Below are 27,995 nucleotides of genomic sequence, written 5' to 3'. Positions count from 1 at the left end.
ATAAGCAGAAAATTATTTCCCAAATAAATAAAAATACAAATCTAATTAAATCTCTTAACTTTCATAGATGGGACTGAGTTCAAATTTGAAACTCATATATAGTTCCAAAGGTATATCATCTTCTATGTATATTTGTATGTATGACATCCAAATCTGCTCAGAGATATATAATACATTGATGAACTTCCTAGACCTTCAATGCAAACGGAATATCTCTTTAAAAAGAAACTCTACTCCCAAAAGCCTAGGCGTACTCGGAGCAATAGATATAAGAAGTTTTTGGAAATCTTCTTTGGGTGAATGGATTCGGAAATGCTTAAGAAGAGAGGACTTTTGGAACTCTACACTATCTTCTGATTGTTTTAATCTCCAATATTCCAACTATGGGGTCGTTCAATAATAAGTAATTTATGTAAACTCAAACATTGGTACTCCCTCCTTAACACAGTACTTTTTATACTCTTGAACTAGTCATGGGTGGGTACGCTCCATTAAAATATACCTTGATAGAAATTCCAGCTTCTCTCCAGAAAATGCTGTTTTTTTTCTTGGATGATCTTCTTAATTACAGGGATAATCTTTTAACTATAAGGACGCATAATTTTTTTTCTAAAATGCAGAAGATACGACATGAGCATACTTATGATTTTATTAAAGAGCTTTATTTAAGGCAGCAGCTCTCTAAGTTAAAAATTGTATCCATGAGAAAAATGTGGTGTGAATCATCCCTACCACTGATTAAAAATGTTTTAAAGAAGATAAACATACAGTTAACTAAAAGACAAGCCTGTAATAGTTTTCAGAACCCATTGCTGACTCCTTCTGAAAAATGGTTTTCTTACCGTGTGATTACTAGAATCCTGGTAGTGTCAGCTTTTTTAAGTAACACCAAACTTTGCTACTTTTGTAGGGAAGAGCAAAACAACATCTCACATTCTATATTAATGTATATCACTGCGGCCAATATATAACACATTTGCAGAAGAGCTAGAAGTGGGCTTTGGGTGGCCAATAAAGCGACAGGATTGTTTTGTTCCCATTTCAAAAAGTGACGTAGACTTGCATGCAGTAATAATAGTGGGTATACAATCAAAGCAAAGAAAATGTAAATTGATGCATGTACTTTAAACATTGCAAGAAGTTATTTAAAAAATTTAATGAACTAGAGTTGTTGTTTTTTTGTTTTTTTTTTTGTTTGCTTTTATTGTTCTTGAAAAAATTATACGGTCTTTATATTTTTTTATGTACTTGGATACTTTTACTGTTTTCTTATTGTTATTAATTGAGCACAAGAATAAATTATTACTGGTTAAAAAATATAGATATTTTAATTATCCATTATTTTATTGGGTCAAGAGAAATAAATTAAAGTTTCAATATGTTATCAACACTTCAGAGTTAGAATAATGCTTATAAAATTAAAACTGTAGTACTGCATTATAAAAACAAATTGCAAAGTTTTAATTAAAAATATTTAAATACATAGATTTTATTAAGGTTTTGATTGTATTTTCTTGGTAAAATTAGTTACTTTATTACAACGAAGTCAAATGAACATTGTGGAAAAATAGTTTTATAAAACGACACAAAATCTGTCAAATTAACATATCATATAATATAACTCAATAATGCCTCCTTCCTATTAAAAAATGGATAACAAATATGTAGACACTGTACGTGAATTGCGTATTCTGCGCACCCTTCTATCGACTTCCTTAGTATAACAGCCAAATTTTCGAATTAGGAAAAATTAATGAATAAAATGTTTATCTATACTAAAATTGAAACTCATTTAGGTAAATACAGTTACATTTTCAGCTACCTGGCTGGCGTTGCACCTTGTTCCAAGAAAAACTGTCAAATATTGTGCATTTTCTTGTTGCTGTTGTCCATCTTTGACGTGGAATCAAATACTACTTTGTCAAACTATCAAGATGGTATAAAAATATTTTTTCGTAGAAAATCACATCTTTATAATGTTATCTAGTGTAAACATTTGCACTTACAGAATGCAAGATATACAATACTAAAATCACAAATTGGAAAAATGATGATGTCTTTTTTCACTACTCCCTTTATTTTTTTATGCAATCATCCAATATTGAGAAAATACAATATAAAAGTTTGAAAACCACCATATTTTATTAGTTTTTTATATATTTTTAAATTGATTGATCTTTCAATTTCAGTGCATATGGTATGAAGCTAGGCATTTGTAAGAACATATATATAAACATCTGTAGATATTATACTTCAAACATATTATTACCAGGATTTATGTTATTATATACAATCAAAAATGGAAGGTACCAGAAACGATTGATGAGAATATCATTTTTTTTATCCATCTTATTCCAAAAATACTTTTGGTTGAGCATTCAACTCTATAATTCCATCGATATCATAACCGAATAATATCAATATACCCTTGTTCATCAGGAATTAAGTATTAATACGCATTGCATACTGATTTGTTTTACAGGGTGATGCCATAAAATTTTGCCCTTTTGTTTTTCCCCTATTTCATAACCATTTATAATAATCACACACTAGTATTTCTCATTTACCAAATATACTTTGTTTTGTTTGAAAACTGGTTGCCAACTTCAAACCAGACGGCAACGACCATTGTTTGGGCTCGATGTTTAGGCGTTTTCCCAAACCAGCTTAAACTGCCCTTCTCCTAGAAAACTTTGTCCCTATTGGCAAAAACTTGGATAACTAATTTTCACAGGCCTCTATTGAGGCAAAATTTGTACCCTCAAGTGTGGTTGGTGTAGGCAAGAACAGGCAGTTGTCACTTGGTGCTAGGCCCGGGCTCTAGTATGAATGCATGAGAACTTCCCATCCGATCTCCTGGAGCTTTTGGTGCCTCATCAAACATGTGTACAGCCTAGCGTTGTCTTGATGTAAAATGATTCCTCTCCTATTTAACTAATTTTGGCAGTTGTTGATTGATTGCCATTTTCAATGGTGGAGTTGTTTTCAGTAGAGGACAGAATTGAGAGGGAGGAGGGAATAAAAAAATCGCTCGAAACACTGTTGTGCAACACAAACAGAAAGACTCTCGGCACTTTTTCCATTGTAAATGTTTTGGCCGCTTTCGACGCAGTTTTCCCTTTCAGGTAGTAAAAATGGAAACTCGATGCACGATAATTCACTACTGAACCAGCCAAGTACATTATTGTACTAAAAAAGTTAGTAGAATACACTACTACCTTCACACAGCTTTCTCGTATGATTCGATGTGACCAATAATGTATAAAATAGACTTATTTTCAAAAAAGGCAGGAATTACAATTTTACTTTTTTCCCAACCTAATAATTATATTATTTATGAAATATATATAAAATAACAACAGAAATAGAATGGTTCCAAGTATCACCCTGTAAATGTTTCAGCAATTTAATCGTAGAATTAAATCGTAATTAATAATAAATCTGCTTAATTTATTCATATAGAAAGTACATTTGGGGCATACTAGAGGAGACTGGGAGTTGAGTTGACCCAGGAGTACTAAAGTAAAGTAGGTATTTTGTCTTACTTTATCAACTCTAATTTTCAACAGTTTTTCATGACACAATTTATAAAGGCGTTTCCTTCGCTTTTTTAGAGTGACTTTTCATAATATATTTACAACTGCTTTACGACATGAAGTAGTTTTTGTCCTTTGTAATAAAATCCTTTTCAATTGAAAAAAGAATAAAATATTTTAAAATGGCATGTCGAATCCCATACCATGCAAACATGCATGGATTGATTTTTAAATATAAAAAATCATATTAAAAGTGACACAAAAGTAATCGAATGGAGTTGAATAAATTTTTTGAGGAGCAATGAGGTATAATTTTGTACCCTCACTGTATACACTTTTGCCACCTTTTCATGTTTTTAAATTATAGATGAGTGTTTTACCTTTAGTCATTACTGTTGCATCTCAGGTATACAGGGTAGCTCGAAGAAAATTCCCCGTTAAGTTATTACGTTTTTATACCTAAAATGGTTCATACTCTTCTAATACAATGACGTCATTGAAATCCTTAGATTACATGCTTGCAAAAGAGGCATAACAAATGGCAGTTCCTCTACATATGTAGAAGCAACAACACCAAAGGCAACGAATAGTTGATCTACAAGTCCTATAAGCCGATGTGGGTTTATCTTACGTGAAATTAGTGGAAATTGTTGGAGTAAGGAAAGGGACTCTCTAGAATAGTTGTCAGGGAACAGGGGTAAATTACCCAAAATTGGGTTAATTTAAATTTTTTGGGGGTAATGGAAATACTACTTCTTTGTGTATCTAAATAAACAAAACGCAACTACAGGGGCGTCCTCAGGGGGTGGGCTTGAGGGGTTGTAGCCCGCACTAAAATAAAATTACTTTTATAAATAAAGCCATGGATTTTTGATTTTTTTTGTATATAAAATTTAATATTTGAATTTTTTTTCAACAAAAATTAATTTTTGATCAATAGCTAGGGATTTTTGATTTTTTTTTTTAAATTAATGAAATTTAATTTTCGAATGTTATACCCAAAAAAATTGAAATTTAATTTTTGAATTTTTTGTGAATAGTTATGGATTTTTTTTTCAAAGAAACATCAAAATACAATTTGGTTTAAATTGAAAAAAGAAGTAGAGCGTACTTCTGGTCTAGAACGTCCCTAAAAAAACAATTGAAATGCTACTCAATGGAGGATGCAGAAAGAAAAACTATAGCCTCGTTTCAAAAAAAAAAAAAAAAATTTTTTTTTGAAAAACTATGTATTCATGAATTATTTTGCATACAAAATTTAGTATATAAAATTTAATTTACTCAATTTTATTCTAAAAAAATTGAATAAAAAAGTGAAGTAAAGTTAGAGGACCTCTGGTTTAGAACGTCCAAGAGACAACAGTTGGAATGCTACCTCAACTGAGTAAGCGGAAGAACTTAGTCAAACCATGTTTTCAGACTCAGATGTGATTTTGGGTGTCATCTCATAATACGGTAAAGTCTTGCCACCCTACATTTTTCGTGTTAATGGTACAATAATTGACTCCAATGCCTACATCCAGATACAATGATGTTGTCAAGCCCTAGATTGACAACTGAATAATTTGGAAATTTTTGGCCAAAGGAGATGTGGCCCCTTCACTACCAGATATAAATCCTTTGGATTTATATTTTGGGGGCGTCCTTGAGAGGATGGCTTGTCATATACGCCATTCATGTGTTAATGCACTCAATGACCTCATAATGAAACCAGAAGAAATATGTTGGGCGTGTTGGAGTTTATCCCTCGACTCAAAAGTGTGAGCCAGCTCAGTTTTCCTATTTTTAACTTTAATTTAATTACATGTATACTCTCAATTTTGAGCTTTAACTTAATTATGTATCACCCTTAATTTTATTTTTAAAATTTAAGGAAAAGTAATATTAATTAGTTAGTTGTGTGGACTATTTATAATATTAAAAATCGGATTTTTTTTTTACATTAACCTAAATCTGAAGAAGAAGAAAAAAAAAAAGAATAAGAGAAATAAAGTAGCAATAGTGTTTTAAGACCAAAGGAGTCACGGATCCGGAATGTAGGATACTCCATCGATGTAAAGAAAGGAATCTTTTGATGTTAACCACTGAAGGTAAAATTTGAGCCTAAATATATATATATATATAGGTGGCGAATATGTTATGCAGCAAAATCTGCAAGATGTAGCTCAATGGACAACGCACTCTGGAGAAAGTATTCAATTGGACTCAATGTGCGTAGGTTCGTGCCCCGGTCGCTCCTAGAGAAAGACATACACATTATGTATATGGACTTCAAAGAAGATTCCTACATATAATATATACTTATACTTAATCAGTGTAACTCCATCTGACCAATTAAAGGAACATTAAAAATAAATAAAAAATGAGGAAAAATTTAAGGTTGAAAGATTGTCAACAAAATTACCTAGAACCGTAAATTGTTAATTAAAGGATAAAAAAATATTTTTATAATGGATTTATATTTCCTATCTGACATATATATCTATAATTTTTATAAAAGTTTTTTTTTTACAACATCGTTTGAGTTGTTGGTAGGCAGTAGCAGGAGGCTACAAAAATTATCAAAATTAATACCTCAACTAAATGAATGAATAAACTTATTAATAATTTTATATCAATGCTCTCAATTTCTGCTTTTGTTTTTTTAAAGGTCTACGTCAAACTATTTAAGCCTCTCCGACTCAGTGCAAAACAATTTCATAACATCTTAAAATGTATGCGAGGAATCGTGAGCTTGACTCCCGGAGAAGAGCTTGTGACGGAAAAAGTTACAAGAGTGGACTCTTTATCATTGGTTTTGTCAGGAAGGTAAGATCCTAATTTCTAAACTTATTTATGATTGCCACTATGTAATTACTTATATATGTTGCGTACAAGTTGGGATGTCTGTACAAGCTGCAATTTATTTGTCATAGCATGGACTACTTAATGACAACATTGGTATTTTCTAAATAGCAACGATTAATTATTATTATCAATTCATTTTGATTTAATATGGTTATTATATACTATGAAAAATATGACTGGGGCATTTGAAATTTATAATCTGCCACAAAATATTTGTATTATAGTAATTTGTATAAAAATTAGATAACTAATTTTTCAATTTTCCAATTATTGCATGTCATTTATTTCCTTTCAAATTACACATCCCATTCATTTTTTTGGTTTCAATTTGTACAGGGTTTTTGAATTAGAGCCCCATCAAAACAAATAAATTATTACCAGATTATAGCCGGCATCGCAGAATTTAATAATACTTTTTTACAGGTTTTAAATTGTATTCCCATTTAATATTATTGCCTTTGTTAGGAGCAAATATTGGAAACGGCTCTTCAGAGACATTCATAGTGATAAAATCCACATCGTGAGAAATTTTTGTTAATATTTCTCCTTCCTCTCTTGTCACAGCTGATTGTAGCTGATTTTATTTCATGATAGCGAAGCTGTTTTTCTTCAAAATATTCTTTTAATTGTCAAAAATTCATTAAATTGTTTAATTTTTGGTTTCTATTTTTTTAACTTTCTCAGAAAACAAGGTATTTTCATCACATGAGATGCTGCTAGTAACTCAGTCATTGTTTTTGACCTTGATCTGAAAAACTTGTTGGAGTGTTTTCATCACAAAAGATCCGACTTTAGTTGAGCATGTGGAAAAAGTGAGAGCAAGACCTATGGTTATATTGATTTAAATATTTTTTCTTCACATCAGAAGCATGTTAAATTAATTAGGAGCTATGTATATTTTTTCTTTTTAAATGGTCAGATGGAGTTACACTGATTAAGTATAAGTAAACATTATAGTATTATATTTACTCCATCTGACCAAAGAATCTTCTTTGAAGTCCATATATTTAATGTATATTATCTTCTCTTAGAACAAAACGGAGTGCGAGCCAATGCACATTCAGTTCCTGAAAATTATTTCTCCTAAGCGTGTTATCCATTGAGCAACGTCGTTCCATCCATTTTAGTTTTATCTATTTATATGTATATATTATATAACTTTAATATGAATTAAAGAACTTTATATACCAGAAAGGTAGTTTCATTAATAGTTTAATCTAACATAAAATGAGAACAGTACTAAATGGTTTTTCCTTTTCTAATCATTAAAAGTAGTTTTTCTCTACAAAAGTCCCTGATTACTCGCTAATACACAGCGTTTTTGGAAATATTTTACACACAAGCCTCTGTGGCTGCCATCAAAGAGTCCTTGCTAATCCTGTAAACTGAATTGACCTCCCCTCAACCATACATTCAATTGCAAAGTACATGGGATTAATATCATATGAAATGGAAGGTAAAAAAATACTCAAAATGTTCTAAATAAATCATACACATAACACTGGGAATGGGGAGAACCCCGTTTTTCTTTTTTGTTCATTCTTTAATAAATTTTCCTGATGTTAGCATCTGTCTCTCTCTGAATAATGACTTCCTGCCATCTTTTTGTGTAATTTTTTTAAATCCATATGTTTCATTATAATTTTGCAATATCTTCACTACACTTATGTTATTTAAACTGCTGAAGGCTATCCTCTCATTGGCAGAAATACATTTTTTCCATCATAAACCATATAATATACAGGTGATGATGAGAAAGGTTATAATTATGTATGGGAAGTAATTCAGAATTACTCCAATTTCGCTCCTTAATTTTACTGAAAGTTGCACGCACTTTATACTTAGGTGTCCTTCATCAGGAATTAAAAAATAATTATAACAGCTTGGGAACTTTGCAACCACGAAAATTATCGCTCAAAGGTAAAATTGAATTAATTTTAATGAAAAATTTAAGAAACGTCTAATGTCATATTTTTTACAACTTATAAAGATATGCTCCTTGAGATGGGATTAAAATATGTTAAAACGGAGTGTATATATACAAACTGACTCTTCTGTTTTTTTAAACCAAATTAAGTGTAAAGAGTTTTCATATTATGGAAATAGTTTGCTCTTATCCTTGAAAAAAAGAAGCCGTATTTTTCCCTAAATGTAGAAGTATTAAGTATAATGCTTGAATTTAAAAACTTTTATATATCGTACTTATACTTGATAAGATATTTTTCATTCCTCTTACATTAAACAAAATAGTATATCATTGTAATAAAATCATGAAAGTACCGCATTTTCTTGTTCATTATGCTGTTTATAATTACATAATAAACCATTGAACAATCACTTTTGTTATTACGTCATTTAAGTTTTTGTTCATTTTTTACTATTCCATCTATTTGAAGCTCATAAATATGAATTAAAGTACTAAAAATAGATGTAACATATTGGCATAAAATAACTCTTTATTTTAAAATAATATTCACATCATCCAAAAATATTAATTTTAAAATTTCTATATACATTTTAATGAAATAATCATTAATGTATCGCAATTTGTTAATCAAACATTGGGTGTTTGTATATGTTATGTAAAATAATACCAATATATATAATAATAATATAATATCAATATGATCCATTTTTGTGGTTCATATTGAAAAAAAATTTTAAAATAATATTCACATCATCCAAAAAATTAATTTTAAAATTTCTATATACATTTTAATGAAGAATTCAAAAAATCAAAAGGAACGACTTTCAACCGAAACAATTTATTAAATTACTGAACCTTGGAATCAAATTCATAAATATTAATCAAGGCATTATTAAGATGAATAAAGAATTTCGTCGCAATTGATTTATTATTTCGTGATTGCACTCAAAAGTACTAGCCATAAAATGTAAATTTAAAGAAATAAGAAATATAGTTTATATCTGGGGGTGTTTACTGTTTAATATATATTAAAACGACAAATCTGATATAACTTTTAAAAAATTTATTTTTTAAGATACTGTTTTTTTTCTTTTGTGAAGTTGTATGTCTTTGGTATATGTCAAACTTTTATTTTCCATTGTGATCAAAAATGATGAATTATTTAGGTTTTGTAAGAAAGATTTTTTTTTTTTTTTTTTTTTTTTGACTAACAAGACATTTTCTTCCACTCAGAACAAGATACATAAATAATTAAAATACCCTTTGAATCTGAAAACATGTATATTGAAACTACATTTTTTTTTTTTTGATATTTAATATCTTTTAAGAGGAAAATACAAATTAAATTATGTAAATGTATTTTTTGTATCATAATATAAGGTTAAAAAGCGGAATTTTTTAGTTACAACCATCCTTTTTATGTTTCTTGAGTTAAAAACAATCAGAAACCCCTCATTTTGATCCAAGGGCAAAATATATTTGAGTTAGTTCACTAATACTATTCTCCCTTTAAATGAATTCCTTTGGCTTTAAATAATTTTTAAAAAAAACCCTGATGTTATTATTTTCAAACGAAACACTTTAAAAGAATTTGGATTTTTTGATCATCTTGTGTAATCTTCAAATGAAAGAAAATAATTGTATATGTAAAGTTTACCGCACTTCACTTTTTTATTCCCAAGACAAGCTCATCACGAGGTAATTTCATCCCGAAATAAGTTCATCATAAGGAAAGTTCATCCCAAGATAAACTCAACCCTACAAAAATGTATACCAACAACACATGTAGTTAAAATATATCTGAAATAAAAAAAATCAACTATTATATAGTATTTTATTCTATTTTTTAATTTAATGATTAAATCATTAAATTAAATACTCATTATGCTAGTAAAGAAATTCTTACTATAAATAAGAACTTATGCTTTCCAAAACACTATGTTTAACCCTTAACGACCAATTGCATCACAATTTACTACATAGATTCAAGATATTTTTATTTCCCATAATTGAATATTTTTTTAAATATTTCTTTAACGGAAAATAGAATATTTAAAATTTAAAGAAAAAAAAATTATACTTTTTTATGTTAAAAATCATAATTCTTAAAACACATGAATTAATTAGAATTTATGATGAAATAAATCATTTCTAGGAAGTAATGTGTTTCATGGATGTACCTTACCCAGCAGCGTTTTCATGAATACTTAGGATGGGTTAAGAATATGATAACTTATAAAAAACTACTAATAATTATTCAGAATAGGTCAGAAAGACCCAAGCCTCACATAATTAAAACATCATTAAACGTGCACATCATTTTCAAAAGAGCAATATATCTCTTTTAAGCAGGGTCTTTAGGCAAATAATGATCAAATTCTTGATATTTATCTATCAAATATATTAAATGTCTCCGTAATTACAAGATCCAATTTGAAATATTCCATATTTAGAATAAATGATCAAGGTATACATCAGTAAATCCGGGCCATACATCAAAAATATCTCCCGATGCGTGTCAAATAATTATAAAAATGAAATTGAGAAACTGCATAATTCCCTCATTGAAGAGTTTTTAATCATTAGTGCTGCAAGTAGGTATTAAAATAAAGAAGAAAAGGCAATATACGAGTCTATTAGTGACTATCAGTCGTTTATTATGCAGAACATTACAGAATACTATGCTAACAGTGTGATCGATAGAAGATCCATACAGGTTGCTGCAAGGTACACTGCACTTTCATTGAAGATCTCAACTTCCAATAGGGCATGGTGGAATTATGCATCGAATTTGATAAAATATTTTCCGCAGATGTGAGGGTGACATGCAAAAGCTCTACAATTTATTACTCGCCTATATTAAAAGGCACATTAATGAATAATGTTCTATATTAGAGTATATGTTATTCTATTTTGTTTGTGTATTATATTGTAGTTTTAAATGTGTTTTTTTTCGATAACCATAATTTTTGTTATGAATAATAGGTTTTATTAGAGTATATCAAATTGAAACTATTATGTATAATTCTGTTTCTATATAAACGCAAATATTCTTTAAATAAAACATAGTTTATTACCAGAATAATAGAAATACAAGGTGAGACCATCATGCTATGGGTCTTGCTATAATTTTCTATTTGATGGACTGTACCGCATGCCAGACAGATTTTGACAAAACACGCAACCAATCATAATTTATGACGTCACTATTACAAAGAGTGGTGGTAGTCGAACATCAGGCGTAAACACCTAATAGTATAACATTTTATTTCTATTAACTTTGGCTTTTTAGAAAAAAACAAATATAATGATATTAAGGAACTGAAAAAAGTCGTAACTATGTAAATTACATTGTCGATTATTGACGTCATTTACTTTTTTTCTATTCATGACGTTATTTTTTTTTAAGTTGATATTTTTTTACTACTTACAGACATAAACAAAAGTACTTAAGGAGAGCCTCTTTCTTAATTTATTAAGATATTTTTGTTCTCTGATGGGTTGTAATTTGAGCAATGATATGACAGGACCATCGAATAAGAAAAAATAAATAATAAACTTCCTCCAGAATAATCAGGCTGGCGACTGATACTATTACTATTTTACACACACTGGGATTTAGTTTTTATTTAAGTCTTTAGCGATTCTCAACCGGGAGGCAAATGCAAACGGTGGGAGTGGAGTTTAAACTGCATTGGTGCCCATCAATTCCCTTGTTCAACCTGAGGACCGGGGTGTATTTTTGGATATTAAAAAAGGTCCCTGATATTCTGGGAAGTAGGTGCGTTTGAATTTTTTGATGATTCAATAGTTTGATTGCTCTAACATACAGGGTCGGCAGATAGTTCTGTTAAATGTTCATTAAAGTCCTAATTAAATCATTTACATATAATTATAGACATAATTTTCATTCCAAACGGTCACCCATAGCCTTGACCACAGCCCCAAGTCTCTCTGGAAAGTACTTCCATGCTGCACATACCATTTCCACGGGAAGGGAGTCCTAGGCAGCCACCAGTTTGATCTTCGGGTCATCCAAATTCTTGCTGGGGGAGGGGGGATCACACAGGCTCTTCTCTCAAGAATGGAACATATGAAGTGATTTATAACGCTTAGATCGGGGCTAGAGGGGGTCAGACGGTCTTGTCCCAGAAGCCACTCAAATTGGCATTAAACCACCGCTGCATTTCTTTGGATGTGTAGGAGGGGGCACCATCCTGTTGGAAGGTCTATGGAATACTTGCCACTGTTTTTGCAAGAGGCTTGGTGCCATCTATGAAGCCAATGACGGCCGAATAGAATAAATCAATTTGACATTGGCTATGTTTCAGAAACATACAAATAAAGATTTTTGTTAATTGTCTGATTAAAGAATTTGCTGTTTTCTTTTTTTATTCTAAGTGTGTAAGTTTCAAGTTTCCACTCGGTACATGATTCTTTAATCCTAGAAGAGGGCATATTTTTGTGGTTTCCTGGCTATGAGGAAAGGACGACTTCAACACGTCGAAGAAAATATATTTTGGGCGACAACATCCTTCTCTAAGGGAAGGACAAAGAAAGTGAGTCATATTATGGGTCCGTCAGCCTGACATTGGCCGAAAGCATACGGCTAAAACAACAAAGGAGTGGCTCAAGAAAAAACACATCAAGGTTATGGAGTGGCCTAGCCGGTCTCCATATATCGCTCTCATAGAAAATCTTTATTAACGTACAAAATAGGAAAGAGATCAATTATTCATTTATTCCACTCTATATTCTTGTTTGTACATTGCCATATATGTAAGTATATAGAATAAAATTTATTCAGTATAACCCATGAATACCATCATTACGTAAAATATTTGAATATATTACATAAAATGTAAAAAAAGTGTTCAATATGTCAAGGAAAATTACAGGAAATTGTATTTTTTTATGTCAATCAAAAAGTAAAAAAAAAGAAATATTACAAAATATCTTCGAAGACATTAGTTTACCTTCTCCATTTCCACACTTGTTTGAAAGAAATTAGTATGGAGTTTATTTCTTTGACCATGTTTGGTAACTCAGAACGTTTTTAAAGGTATTCCACTTCAAAAAATTAATGAGGGTTATTTTCTGATATAACTGACTGTGTTATTTATATTGTATTGTATGATCGGCTGTTGATATTTCGGCTTTCCTCCCCAATCAGTGTTCTGACACTGTGTTACCTCTCTACCACATAAATATCCTATATATTTTGTTGTCATTTGTCAATTATCTCGTCTCACCAGATACGTCATGGCTATTTCATAATTTATTATTTTAGAAAATAAACAAATTAAGAAGTTATACTATCCTTTTGATTTGTTTCCTTAAGGAAAGGAATGCAATTTATTGTTGATCCCTCGTTGTATATAATAATATGTAAGTATTATATTCTGGCCATTTTATTATTAATTGAAGAAATTTTGGCTGTCATATAAAAATAGAATCTATAGCTACAGTATTAATAAAATAATACAATATCAAATAGGATTGATATATTTTTAAATATAAGTATATACCGAGTGTTTTTTTTAAATCTGAACAATTTGAACTTTAAACTACAACAAGATATAATTTATTAATTAAAAGTAGAATTTCAATAAAATTAATGTTATAAATAAATCTGTGTCCAAGCTCTCTTAATCATGAATTAGCGGCAATGATGGCTTCCAGGCAGCGGCAGAAGACTTGGTACCCGCTCCAGACTTGGTCCTTTGTCATGGAGTGAATGGGCTGGCTGACAGTGGGTTTGAGGGCCTAGGTGTTTGGATGACATATACTACAGGCCTTCCCTTCGACAAACACCCAATAGGTGTATTCGAAGGGGTCATCAAGGATGAAGGGTGCCAAAAGTGTCAAAAAAGAGTTCAAAAGGACTCAAAAGACTTATTGAAAAGAAACTTTTGTCGGAGGAGATAGGTTGAAGTCCAAAATTGGTGTCAGAAGATGCCTTTTCAACCTAACAAGGCTCTTTCCAACCTCTTTTTTGATGGCTCTGTTGACTATCTGGCATGAAATTCCGAGATCTCTTGGATAGGCTCTCATGGAATTGAAGGGATTGGGCAGGGCTGTTTTCTTTAAATCCTCCGGTTGGAGACGCCCAACTTCTTGAAGTACGTGGATGGAAATTGGTTGATCACGTTCAAGTGTTATTTTCTCTACCTGTCCGTAAGCTAGAGAGCTTAAGTTTGCTTTGTTTTGTAACTAAATGTTTATGCTTTAATACATCGAAATTTGAATTAATTTCAATCACGCAACCTCTCATTATTTATTGAATTAGTACGTGTTTAGATTTCAACGGACAATTATAATCTTGAAATACTAAAGAGATAAATAGTCCTTGGTATGATTGACTTATATCCTTACCTATTTGGATGATTTCTGGCCTTTTTTTTTTTTTCTTAATTTTGGAGGAAAAGTTGCGTGATACAATAAAGAAAACGACACGCTGAACGTTGAATTATTATCGGTTCTTGTATTACCTAACAAATATTTGCTATTGATAACGCTTAAGGCATCCATGATGTCTAAGGGATCCTCCCGGCGTGAATTAAATTGCCTATCATGGTTTTTCTTGCTTAAAACCTCCAACAATCTTTTACAAGTATTATTGTAAAAAATATTGTTTGTACGAAAAATAATTATGTCTTTCAATCTTTTAATGATTATTTCTTGGATTCATTTCCAGAATCAAACCATATATTCACCCTAATTAAATCTATTGCAAAATTATATGCAGGCATAAAACTATTTCTATTTTTAAATGTGAGAGCAAGAAGATTCAAGAGTTCAATGTTCGGAGTATACTCGCGAACCTTATTCAATTTAAGAATCAATAATAACTCATTCTTAAATTGAACTATAGTAACTATAACATCCTAAATCCATGGTTAATATTATGTATATAATAAAAAAACTAAATAAAGTTATGATTATTTAAATATAAAAAATGGAATAAATATTAATATTCTTCATAAAATAATCTGTTTAAAAAACTTTAATAACTTCTTTACATTTCTAAATGCATAAATTATGGTAATAAATTGTTATAAAAACAATAGATATGTAAAGAAATATAAATATTTGAAGCGCCCTCTATGTTTTTAACACACCTAAATATTACAATTCAAATGTTTTGAAAAAGTGTTTCTTACTTTTTGATAGCGTCAACTATTTTTTTAAATCATCAATCTATATATAGTATCTCTATGGGTATACTTCGCTGTTGCTTTGTTTACAAAATAATAAATGTAAACAACGTTCAAACTCTGTAAATAACATTTATAATCAGTTTTTTTCTACCCTGTAATTTGTATTCAAATATTAAAAGTCCTTGTCCCGTCTACGCTCAAGTAATAGTTACAATTGGGATTTCCTTGTTCCACATAAAACAAATCACATTTTTGTACCAAAGATAAAATTGAGAGCATGTAGCTTAAAAAATATACTTTTAATTTTTATGAGACAGCTTACTAACTTCCCTCCAAGAGCCGTAGCAACCTATTATTCCACCTAAGATTTGAAATACAATTTGTAGAAATTTGCTAAAAAAAATAAAATGTGTTTGTCAACTTACTTGCGTGCCAATTAGAGATAGGACGGAGTTTGGACATGGATTCAAAGTACCCAGGTACGCTATAAGTAGAGTTGAGTAGTTTGTCATAAAATCACTACCTTTAAAGATTAGAATAGAAAAAAACCGGTTCTAACGTATTTTCTTCTTTTTGTTCCTTACTGACATGATTATTGTCCCGTTAACTTCTTCCTATGGATAATGCATTATTACTTATCTTTAGTTTAATTTTTTTTTTTAAATGGCTTAATAATACATATATATATAATTATAATATTTTCCCTGCACTAATTAAATGTAGAATGTTTTCCTCTTTATAGCAGTAATTCATTTTCTCCTCCCGAAATCATATAACAGACACCTAATAGGGTCTTAATTCATGTCTATTTGCCTTCTCCTCCCGCACTTTTTGTCATCACAAACTACTCAACTCTATATATACATAAAATTGTTTTTTACAAAGATATCCAAAACCTAAAATAGCCTCAGTTACTTGAACTTTTACGGATCTTGCAAATTGATTAACAAAGAAAGAAAGGGTTTTGAATCCAGATCCGAAGTTCTCAGGTGCGGTATAAGTAGGTAAATTTATATTAACCCGGATCTGAACAGGTTTTGCAACCTCGAACTTTTTTAAATCTTAAATAAGTACTTAATAATGGTTAAAAAAAGGTAGTTATCTATAACGAACATCACATTTCTATTTATTTTCATTAGTGCTTGGAGCAACATCTAAATAGACAGATGCATTTCAATTTTTTCTAATAATAATTAATAGATTATCCATTGTTTTAGCATCAGTAATCCGTCAAAATGTAACATTTATCCTAATCCCATTTGATTTAGGTCCAAACTTCTAATAAAATTCTTATAAAATTTAGAACAAGTTGGTTTGGGTCTCTATTCAAAACTTCTGAACTTGAAGTTTATTCGAAAATTTACTCTTAATGATTCAAAACAGCCTGGATTCGAAAAAAATCAGGATCCGTATAGATTTTACTGTCAATAAGCCCTCTCTCCTTCAAAAATATGTACAAAGGAGATGTGATAAAGTTACTTTTAATATATATGCTATGAATACTAAATGTATAATCACAACATTTGTATATCTTGTAAAAATATCAATATATTTGATAGATCATAAATAGTTATTTGGGCATTAAATAGTAAAGGTAACAATTTATCAAAATATACGTGATGATGTTTACATTTTGATACCCATCCCTTAACCTGTGCAGCACTACACAATTACAATGATGAACAAATATTTTAATATATGTAGCGTTGTTGTTCGTTATACCGGTAGAATAGTAGTAATGGGATAATGATGACCCCAAAACGGAAATATACTAAATGAATATTGGTACAGGTATTTGCAGTAATTGTTATGTTATTAGAATATTGTCCTGTTGATGACGTCAACCCCAAAATTTATGAGTAAGAAAGTTGTCCTTAATCTAAAAAAGTAATAATGAAAATTATTTTTTGTAACGTCATTGCATTTATAAACTAGTCTATTCACTGGTTAGTTCTCATTCGACAGTGCCCGAAATCAAATCGTACCGCCATCATAACTTGCAATTGAGGTTGAGTGGTTTAAAAAAGAAATTGTTCCGAAGTTTAAAAGCTTCTATGCACTATATTATTAGTTGCAATATTTTAATAAACATCGATAATTGAGCCAAAAAGGAGACAGATAGAAGATCTTCTTTGTCTCTATCACCCTGTAAAGGAAGTGATGGACATTACCAATGTTGTAGAGAGCGCTTGTCTGTAAGGTCAGGAGGCTCATTTACACCAGCTAAGGCCTCTCCAGGAAGACAAAAAGTAGGGGGCATAACAAAATTAATACTGAAGACTTCTTGAGAGGCCATTGTAAAAGTATGTTTTTAAAGGCTGAAATTAGTATAATTATAATTATATATATTATAGATTGTATTACACTCTAATTATTACTGCCTTCTCTAAATAAACGGGACAATTGCAATTAGTGTTTTGTCTGTTTCATTTTATTATATATTTTGCAATTTGCTATCTTGATATTTTATGAACTTCGGAAAGATAGCTTGACAAAAAGAAAAAAGGTTTTAGAAACGTTGCTCTACACCACAATTATCTTAAGTTTCTTTCTCTTTTTTTAATTATTGTTTTGAAAAATAAAATTAAATAAAGAAAAGCTGAACGGTGACTACAGTGAGGGAATGATGGATTTTTAAGGAGTACGACATTTAGTCTTTATCACATTCCTCCTTATAGATTTTTATTTTTGTTTTTCTTCCTTTGCCGCCTCAGACAGGGGCACCCACTGCTGTTCGACAGAGGCCATGAGATCATCCAAATTTTCGTGAATGGTAGCACACACTTTCTTCTCGGACACACCCCAAATGGTATAGTCGAGGAGGTAAAAGTCTGGGGAGGGGGGTTGCCAAATTGACCCATTATTGTTTAACCAAGTCAACAATTTCCAACCTCACTCGACCCAGTTAGGCTTAGTTACTCTTGACATCAGTTTCCGATGTCGTCGTACATAAGGAGCCTTCTCCAAATCCTTCACACCCCTCCTCACGGTCAAATCATTGACATTGAGAGCCTTGGGATGCTGCTTCTTTGACTTGGCCGGACTTTTGGTGATCGCTGTGTCGGCGTCTTCTCTGATACTGATTTTCCAGAGTTTGCTGTTACCATGGGACTTCTCAAGGCTCTGATCTTCAGCCACCATGCTTTTAATCTTGTAAAAAGACTTAAGACTATTCTACGGGATTAATGATCTTCTCAACACTCACTTGAGCGTGGAGCAAATCATACACCTTTTGCCTTTTCACCTCTATGCTGACAACTGTTGATTTTTAAAAGTTTTTTAATTATTATTCATTAACCAGAATAGTTTATAATTTCAGTAACAATAATTAGTATATTAAATATTCGAGCTAAAGTAATCCAGATTGATTTAGAGTAAAGTCCACAATTTTACCTCAAACATTGTATATATATATTGGTGATTATATATCAAATGACCTATTATACATGCTTTAAGTGCGAGTCTCTTTCATTTCACAATCCCATCTCCATTTCAGAATATTAACTTACTTCAAAGCATTACTGTATTTTGATGTTATGCTTTAAAAACATGCAATGTGTATAACAATTACAACTCTAAAATTTATATGTCAAATTATTATTAACTTCTTTATATTTTTTCGCATAATTTCGTTATCTTTAATTCTAAGAAAGGCCTATCAATAATGTAGGAGAATTTAAATGAAATAAAGTTTTAAAATATCATAATTATAGGAAATTTTTATGTTTACATTTTAAATTATAGAGTTATAATGATATATAACAAAAAAATCAATTTCTTCATTTAATCATTATAAAACGAAAAGTACTGATAAGGCCTTAACAATAAAAACTTTTTTGTTCTAAAATAATGGTTAGTAGACATAGGCTTAAATAAATACACTGAAAAAAAGTATTTTAGAGGATTTATTCTACAAGTTATTAAGATTAAATCGGCGCATTTTACAGAGAAACCATATTTTGAGGAAAATTTACTAAAAAATTAGCTTGAATTTTACAAAGGGATGTTAAGACGATTTGATGTATCCGCCTCTAGAATTAATAACAGCCAGGATCCGATCCCAGAAGAAGGTAGTTCTTTGGGATGTTGATGATTCTTTCCTTGATGAAAGTAATCAGAGAGTATTTTATGGTATGATATGTTCATTTGTTTCCGATTCAACGAATTCCAAGACAAAATAATCCATCAGATGAAGATCCAGACAGCTGGAGGGGAGGGGGCAAATTTGTTACCCTTCTATTTCATAGCAGTGGTCACTTATCCCCTTAATTGACTAAGATCTGGGATCATCAGTCTCCGGAAGAAAACATTGCAAGTCTTTTGTACGACCTGGATCAGAACGTCAGTTACATTTAAGACCTCCCAATATGAAATTTCCATAATGTTGTCGACAAAAATAACCGTCACAGCGCAACACCGTTCCCCCTCTGTAAATTTAATTTTCTTTATACCAAAAGCAGCTTCGCCATGATGTCCAACACTTCACTACAGTTTTCTTATACAGCATCGTTTCTTCCCGCAAAAAAAGACGTCATCAGACAGCTGCCTCCTAAGGAAATTGTCAGTCCTAATTTATTTATCTAATATATTGAGCTTATACTTATTTTCTACTAATGACAAAACTTTGTACATTTATATTTTTTATTCTTGAAAAAATAAAGTTTTCAAGGAAGAAGTTTTTAGCATGTTTACTAATCATTTTGGAATGTTCATTAGGCATAATACAGAGTTGGTGGTGGAAAATGGAAAATATTCGTATTTGAACAAACACTAATCAAGAAATACACAAAAGTGCACAAGTTTATTGTTCCTAATTAAAAGAAGACGGGGTATGTTCTTGTAATGAAGTATAATGAACAATTACTAGGTAGAGTAACGTTCATACCGGACTTACTCTCCATTAGGTTGTGTTCGTATTAAAACCGGTTTGTAGGGGGATAAGATTAGGCCAGATAAAATAGTGAACGTTAAGAAGAACTACCCTTTAAAAATATTTTTTCTTTTAGGAACAAATCGTTAAGAACTTTCATTATATTAATTTATAAAGTGCTGATTATAAAATTAGAAAGTGGATGATTTCACTATACGATAAATTATAATTTTTCTCATGTGGTCAAAAAGGAAGAAAGCTTTAATGGAAGGAGTTCATTTTTAGTGAATTTATTTTTAGTTTTTTAAATGATTATTTAATTGGTCAGATTGAGTTACACTGACTAAATTAAGTAAACATTATAGTATTAAATTTACTCTATATGACATAGGAATCTTCCTGGAGGACATTAAGTAAATTTCTTTCTCTAGGAAAGACTGGCCACAAACCTACACACATTGAGTTAAAAATAATACTTTCCATAGAGTATGTTGCCCTGTGAGTGACATCGTTTCATTTTCTGGTATTTTCAAAACATTTTCTCCGATTCTGAAAAAGATGCAAAAATAAATAAAATATTTTTAGAATCTAGATTTTTTTTTTTTGTAGGGTAAAATAGAGATTTTTCAAAATGAAAACTAAAAATTAATTAAATAAATGTTGGGGAAAAAATAATTACCAAAAAACATATTTTCGGCCACAATATAAGAATTGTTGATGGATAAAGGTATTTTTATCAGGGTAAAATCAATTAAAAGTACACCATCTTAATGAAAGGGTAAACCAATAAGTTGTGTGATATATCCTTCAGAATATGAATGTTCACTCAGAAGCAATGTAGAGGTCGAAAAGTTGATTTGTTCTATGTCCAAACAGGCAAAAAAACAACAATTAATTGTGTATTTAGTACTTTTACAATTATATTCCATTAACAAGGAAATTCGTGATAAAAAGGACACCAGGGATGCTATTTAAAAGTATCAAGGATATACAAGGCTGGTTAAAAAGTTTCCAATCTAACAAAGATACAAGACATTTTTTCTAAACTTTTTATTTCATTTTTGATATAATCTCCTTGTAACTCGACCCACTTTTCCCAGCGATACTCCAATCTCTGTAATCTTTCCCAATAGTACTCCACGAATTATTCTGCGAAATAATTGGTCGCAAGACACTTTTTGTTTTTGTCTCAATTACTCCAAGTTGGATTGATTTACACATGTCAAATTAACACAAATGTCCTTTATACGTCCGCTATAGTTTGAAGCTATTTAAAGGTTACACTTTCAAAAACAACTATTTAATGGCAGCTTGATACTCAATTTCTTTCTATTTTCACAAAAACACTCATATCAAGTCACTCAAACGACTGTTATATAACAACTGCACGTCCAAATGGCTGAAACTTTACTGAGTTACTGTCAATAGATGCTAGATGTAATTCCTAAAATTACAACAAAAAAAAACTTTTTTTATATGAGATCAACTAAACATTTGCGAGATTTCCTTCATTTTTCAGAGTGTTCCCTTTATATTAAACTTTTATTTTCTTTCTTTAAAATATACACGCTTCTAAAAACCTGATTCTTTTTGTCAAAATGGTTCCCAAAACGTTTGAAAACTGTTTCAAATATATATTTATGTCTAAAGTGCATATCATGTGAAAATTGAATGAAAATTTATCAGACTTTTTTGAAAAAATTGATATTTATGTAGAACTTTTTTTCAGTAAGTCCTGGATAATTCAAATTTAGGGATTTGATTAAAAATGGGACATTCAATACAGCATTATTAATAACATATTTTAAATTCTCAATAAGAAATATCTAAATTTATTTTACGTATGCTCTAGGTGAAATTAGTTACTTTTGTTGAAAGGTAATATTTTTTATGAAGTACAAGAAAGTCGAATTAAGTTTTTTTTTAAATGGCTCTTTCCTATAAAAAAAAGGATAATTATTATGTAGACGTTGTACGTGATATGAAAGCATAATTTTCAAATTAGTAGAAAAAAAATTTAAAGCTTATCATTCTAATATAAAATTCAAACTCATTTGTACAAAAAGAATAATAATATTTGTAGCCTCATTTTTATTAAGTTTTAAAACTTGCCACCGTTTACCTTAAAACTGTTTATTTTAAATTATATTTCCTATCAACTAATGGTATTTTTTATCAAATCTCTTATTGAATGAAGGATTTCAATTCATATTTCACAAATCTAAATGAAATTTTATAAAAAGTAAGGGGTGTGACTATTTTTTCCCCAATGAAAATCATGATTCCACTGACAATAATCTGTAAGGTAATTTTTTAAATATCTATATGGATTTTCAATATAGGAGTATATAAAAAATTACATCAAGTAACTATTTTATATCCTGAAACAACTAGAAAATCAGTTGTTTTTTCTTTTTAACTTAATCAATAATGGACGAAATTGATCCACCTTAATCATTTTATGGATTATCCAAACATAAGATCAAAATCTTAGGAAATGATTTAATAACTTTTATGAATGAATAACATATTATACATCATAGTTCGAAGTAGAAATCCATAAAAAGACTGTCAAACTCGATCGATTCTTCAGTACGGACGTTTAATTTTTTAATTCATATAAAAAATCAAAAAGATCTCTTATCAGAATTAGAACTAAATTATGTTGGATCTTCCTTGAAAATGAGAAACAATTATTTCAAGCAAAGAAAAAGTCAATTTTTGGACTGTGGAATTAATAAACTTTTATAGTCTTTGTTCTGACGTTCAAATTAAAGAGAACCGTGGAAATATTTTTATAAAATAATTGAGCTTGTCAGAATTAAATATCTCAAAATAAATTATAAATGAGTATTTGATTATGACAGTTATTAAAAGTTGTTAATCTAATAATCTGTATTTTATATGTAATTCAAATATCAAAAGATTGAAAAAAAGCTGGAATATTTGAACTCTTAAAAATTGTAAAGAAAATATAAAACTTGTCAAAAAAAAAAAAAAAAGATTCAAAATCTTAGATCAAACTTTTTTCTGATTAATGCTGCTTATGAATCCACAATCTTTGCAAATACCACTGTTCCTGACGTACATCATTTAAAAGTTATTGTTGACAAGGTTCGACTCATTATATCGAAAGACCTAATCTGGACCAAAATTCAAGATTGTTTATGATCAAATAGTACTGTTGAACAATATAGAGAGTTGATGGGCTTGATGGAAATATACTAAAAAGACAATAACATTTGACAGATTTTCAAAAAAAAAAAAAAATCTAAATTATCAGAAACACATTGAAAAGTTCAAAAAAAGATTATTAGATTAAGATCTAAATTGAATTGAAAATGCCTCAAATTTTTTATTTATTTCACTAAATTGTTTCTCTACATTAGTTGCTAAATTTATAATTCTCGAGGCAATTGTATTGGGAATAAGCTTATGCCTTCAAGTAGTTTTTTTTTTTTCTGGACATAAAATCCCACTTGCTTCTAAAATATTTTTTTGTATGAAGAAACCCTCAGTAGAGGGTTTGGATGACTTTGCTATCATTTCACTTATACCAGGACTTGCTCTTACTGTATCTTCATTAGCTTGAATTATATTGGTAAATATACTTCTTTGCTTGCGGAATGCTGATTTCAGTTGCATCACTTTATTCACTCTAAGTTTGCCCGCGTAAGGGCTATATTTATCTTTGTGCATTGTTTCATAGTGCTGAGGAATGTTATACTCCTTTACAACAGCTATCGTTTGTTGACAAATGAGACAAAGAATTGTATCACGTACCTCAGTGACAAAATATAAATCCTTACATTTTTCTTGTAAAACTCTTTTTTCATCAGGGATTTTTCTTTTCTTTTTTTGGAGCAGAAGACATTTATATGGGCTTTTTATCAAACGAAATAACTTCTCTGAATATAGTTTAAATTTTAAAAAACAATTATACAATGAATAGAAACCAAAGAAAATCACTAGCTATTGCTTTAACTCCAAAACAAAGAAGAAACTGTGTTAATAAGCCAAAGCTGAACACTTTATCAAACTACGAAGAAAAATCGCAACAGGTATTTTCCTATCGACAGTAATCAAGCGACTAGCTCGGAAGATATCTCTTAGCCTCAGTTTCTTTCTATTTGTATGACGTCACTGGGAACGCCCAAAATAACGTATCTCGGTCGTCTAAGTTGATGGAACTATACCGGCGACAGTTCTATACAAAGATTTTTGCTTTTTTACTAACTAATTATTAGTTAGTAAAAATGAAAAAAATAGAAAACAAATTGTCGCAGGCCACAGGAAAATACGTCGCAGGCCGCATGCGTCCGCAGTCCACATGGTTGAGCCCCCTGATTTAGAATGAAGACCTAACATAACACCATTTTGTGCCATCTAATTGACTTTTGTGAAAAGTATGGTACTGTATTCAGAGAAAATCTGCTCATAAAGATGAGTCCAACTTTGAAGAAAAAAAATGTACCAAAGTCTGTTGAAAAAAGAGTCAAGTTATTAAACAGTTCTTAAATATGTATAATACGTAGTAGATTTATATAAAAAATGATGTTAAATTTATCATTATAATACTAATATATTTGTTAAATATGTGTTGGGATAACTTCCCAATATGAAATACTTTTAAATTAAAAAAAAATAATAAGATGACGTAATGCAAAATATCACAAATTGATTTAAAATATAACATAAAACCAGTTTTTAAGGGAGCTGTGGTAAAAATAAATTTGAAATCGATATCTCCATTCTTGAGAATGGAGAAAAAAAGTTTTAAAAATGAGATTAAAAATATTAATATTTTTACATTAGTGATTTTAAATTTGATATTAGAAGAATAACTCTTTTCTTATTTTACACTAATTCAAAAACTATGCTGTTATATGAAGGAAGTCTTCAGAAAGTTGTAGATTGTGCCTTATACACAGTACAAGTACAGCGTTTACATAATTATTATATTTTTTTTAAAAAGGAAGGAGTCTTTTTTGAAGGATAAAATATAAAATATTACTGACAGATTATGAATAGTTCTTTAAAACTTATTTTTCTACATATTTATTAGACTTAGTTTTACTCTATAAAAAAATTACTTGTGAACAAAAATAATTAAGTTTAATTAAAAAATACATGCAAAAACCTTAATTAAATCTCCATTTCTTAATATATATTTTATAAAATATTTACAATCTAATAGTAATAGTGATGTACTACACTTTTAATTTTAAATTTATTATTTAACTTGGAATTTTCGAGGACTTATTGGAAATCTAACTTTTTTTAAACGCATTCGGTTTCCTCAAAAATGGCTCGATAAATTTTAATTAAGCTTTCAAAACCAATAAGTATGTACGTCATTGAATATTAAACAGCCTTCAAAAGTTTTGGGAACAATTTTGACGACCAAAATGTCGGAAAATTTGTACCGACTCTGGCTATAAAAAATATTATAATTTATGTAAACCAAACTTATTTATAATCTAAGCTTATATTGAGTATGCGTAAAGTTTATTTTCTAAAAAGGTTATAAATTATAGTGAGATGTTGTGTTTATTATCGTTCCTTGATTACAAGAACATAAATTATTTTCCGAAACTTATGAATGTATTAGCAATAGATAGATTTTGATACCTTTCATTTATTGTTTATATAGTTAAATATCTTATATTGCAAATATTTTCTTTATTTATAGCACAATTATTTACTACATATAACTATTAACTACCTATAGCTATAAATTAAATCTATAATTAAAGTATCAAATAACTCAAATAACTCTATAGTACTTATATTGGCTATAAAACATATTATTTAAAAATAATAATGTGTGTTGGAGTCGGAATTGTGCATTTTATGTACCGACTCAGCAGCCCTGCTGAACAGGGCTGATTTTAGGTATCTAGTGGTATATATTTTATTATTTGCAATCCGGAATGGCATTGGTGAAAATGACGGAGGAGGACATCTTATCCCTGAACAGAGCTAGCCGGGACTGTTGGAAAGAGAAAAGAAGATTCTAAATTTTTTTCAAGGTTAACAAAAGTTGGGCTTTTCTGATGAAAACTTTTTAACTGTTGATGCCATAATAATAATGAATAAGCAGAACAGGCGCTAATTCACAACCAAACATACGAACAATGTCTCAGTTTCAGTGGGACATGTCTTCAGAACAAAAGATAAAGCCGGATCTATTGTCTTCGTATCATTTTTTTGATAGGAAGGGGCAGCTCAAAGGAACTGCTTACATCAAACTTCTATAGTAGAATGTGCTACCTTGTACTAGAGAAAAGTTCGGGGACAACTTTGTCTTCTTTCCAGATGGAGCTCTGTGTCATTACACCACTAAGAACTGGGCCTTCCTTAAAGTCAACTTTCTGGAATTTTGGTAACGGAATATCTGGCCTCTCTCCTCTGCAGATACAAGCCCCTTGGATTACTTTGTTTAGACTCTTCTGGGGGAGAGGTGGTAAGCTACTCTTCACAGGAGTGTCCACTATCTAGAGGCTTACATCAAAAAGCAGTGGACTAAGATCGAATCTGACTACATAGTCAATGTCTGAAAGGGATTTAGACAATTAATTATTAGAGCTGAGGCCACACATATATAAGAAATGTTGTACCAAGTACTATTTTTGATGATTTATAAGAAAAATGTTTTAACAAAGCATCTCCTATAAAATTTACTGTTGAAAAATTGGAACACAAAAAAATATGTATACCACTAAATAAGATCAACTCTCTTTCTATATGATATAACAATATATCAGGGGACACCATATACAGCGCACCTTGTGACCGTTTCTTATACTTTCAGACATTCATATACACATACAGACATTTTTGTTTTATTAGTATAGATTAATACTGGCTAGTAATTGCGTTTTAAGTTCTTATCTTCTTTGTTCTAATCTTCATTTATTGACAATTTATAAATTTCAAATTTGTGGTGTGTTCTTATAGATTTTTGTCTAGAGTAAATTTTATAGGGTCATTGAGATAATAAAACAAAATTTATTTAAAATAAAACAAATCCAAGCATGAAAAAATTGTTCCTTTTTTCTTATAATGAATGTTTGTAGGGGAATTTAACTTTTGTTTAGTGAAAAAGTAATCCAAAAATGTTTGCAAAACATTGTTTCAAAAAAATTCCTGGAGATAAGTGCTACCAAGATAAAATTCTACTTATGATCTTGAAAGGCCTTCCTTTTTAATTATAAAATGTATCTATCTATTTGCTGCTGAATTGCAATATATTGAATTAGCATCAGTGGATTATCTGTATTTTTGAAGAAAAAAAAACATATATCTCTCAATATTTCATTGCTTTGTTCGTATGGTATTATTTATTTTCAAAAAATTGATTAAAGAAGTAATATGTATCAATGATTAATTCAATGGTAAATATACTTGTAAAAAAATGACATGAAATTGCTCAAAATAGAAACTAAACAAATTATTCATGATCAATTAATCTACTGAGTGATTCAATATATAAAATATCAATAACTTAATGGATATACTTATGATTATAAATCATTAGCATTTTTGGTTTGTAAAAAAAAAGAATAAATCCAAAATTAAAATGCTGACAATGAGAATTTAAATTTTGTTTTAGGAGTGAGCTGTTTAGCTGTCATCACGTTTCATTAGATTAA

General features: G+C 29.8%; 1 protein-coding gene across 2 annotated transcripts in view; it reads left to right on the top strand.

Moving 5' to 3' along the window:
* LOC121125643 (popeye domain-containing protein 3) overlaps positions 1 to 27,995 on the top strand; it is a 110,134-nt gene that overhangs the window by 58,533 nt on the left and 23,606 nt on the right. For both annotated transcript variants that reach the window (XM_040720834.2, XM_040720836.2), the window contains exon 3: positions 6,187 to 6,344. In XM_040720834.2, coding sequence (XP_040576768.1) covers positions 6,187 to 6,344 — 158 coding nt within the window. The remainder of the gene's footprint in view (positions 1 to 6,186; positions 6,345 to 27,995) is intronic.

Source organism: Lepeophtheirus salmonis, chromosome 10, assembly GCF_016086655.4.
Source record: "Lepeophtheirus salmonis chromosome 10, UVic_Lsal_1.4, whole genome shotgun sequence".
In the NCBI taxonomy this organism is placed as follows: domain Eukaryota; kingdom Metazoa; phylum Arthropoda; class Copepoda; order Siphonostomatoida; family Caligidae; genus Lepeophtheirus; species Lepeophtheirus salmonis.
Note: the sequence above shows the minus strand (reverse complement) of the source record. Positions and strands in the feature narration are given on the sequence as shown.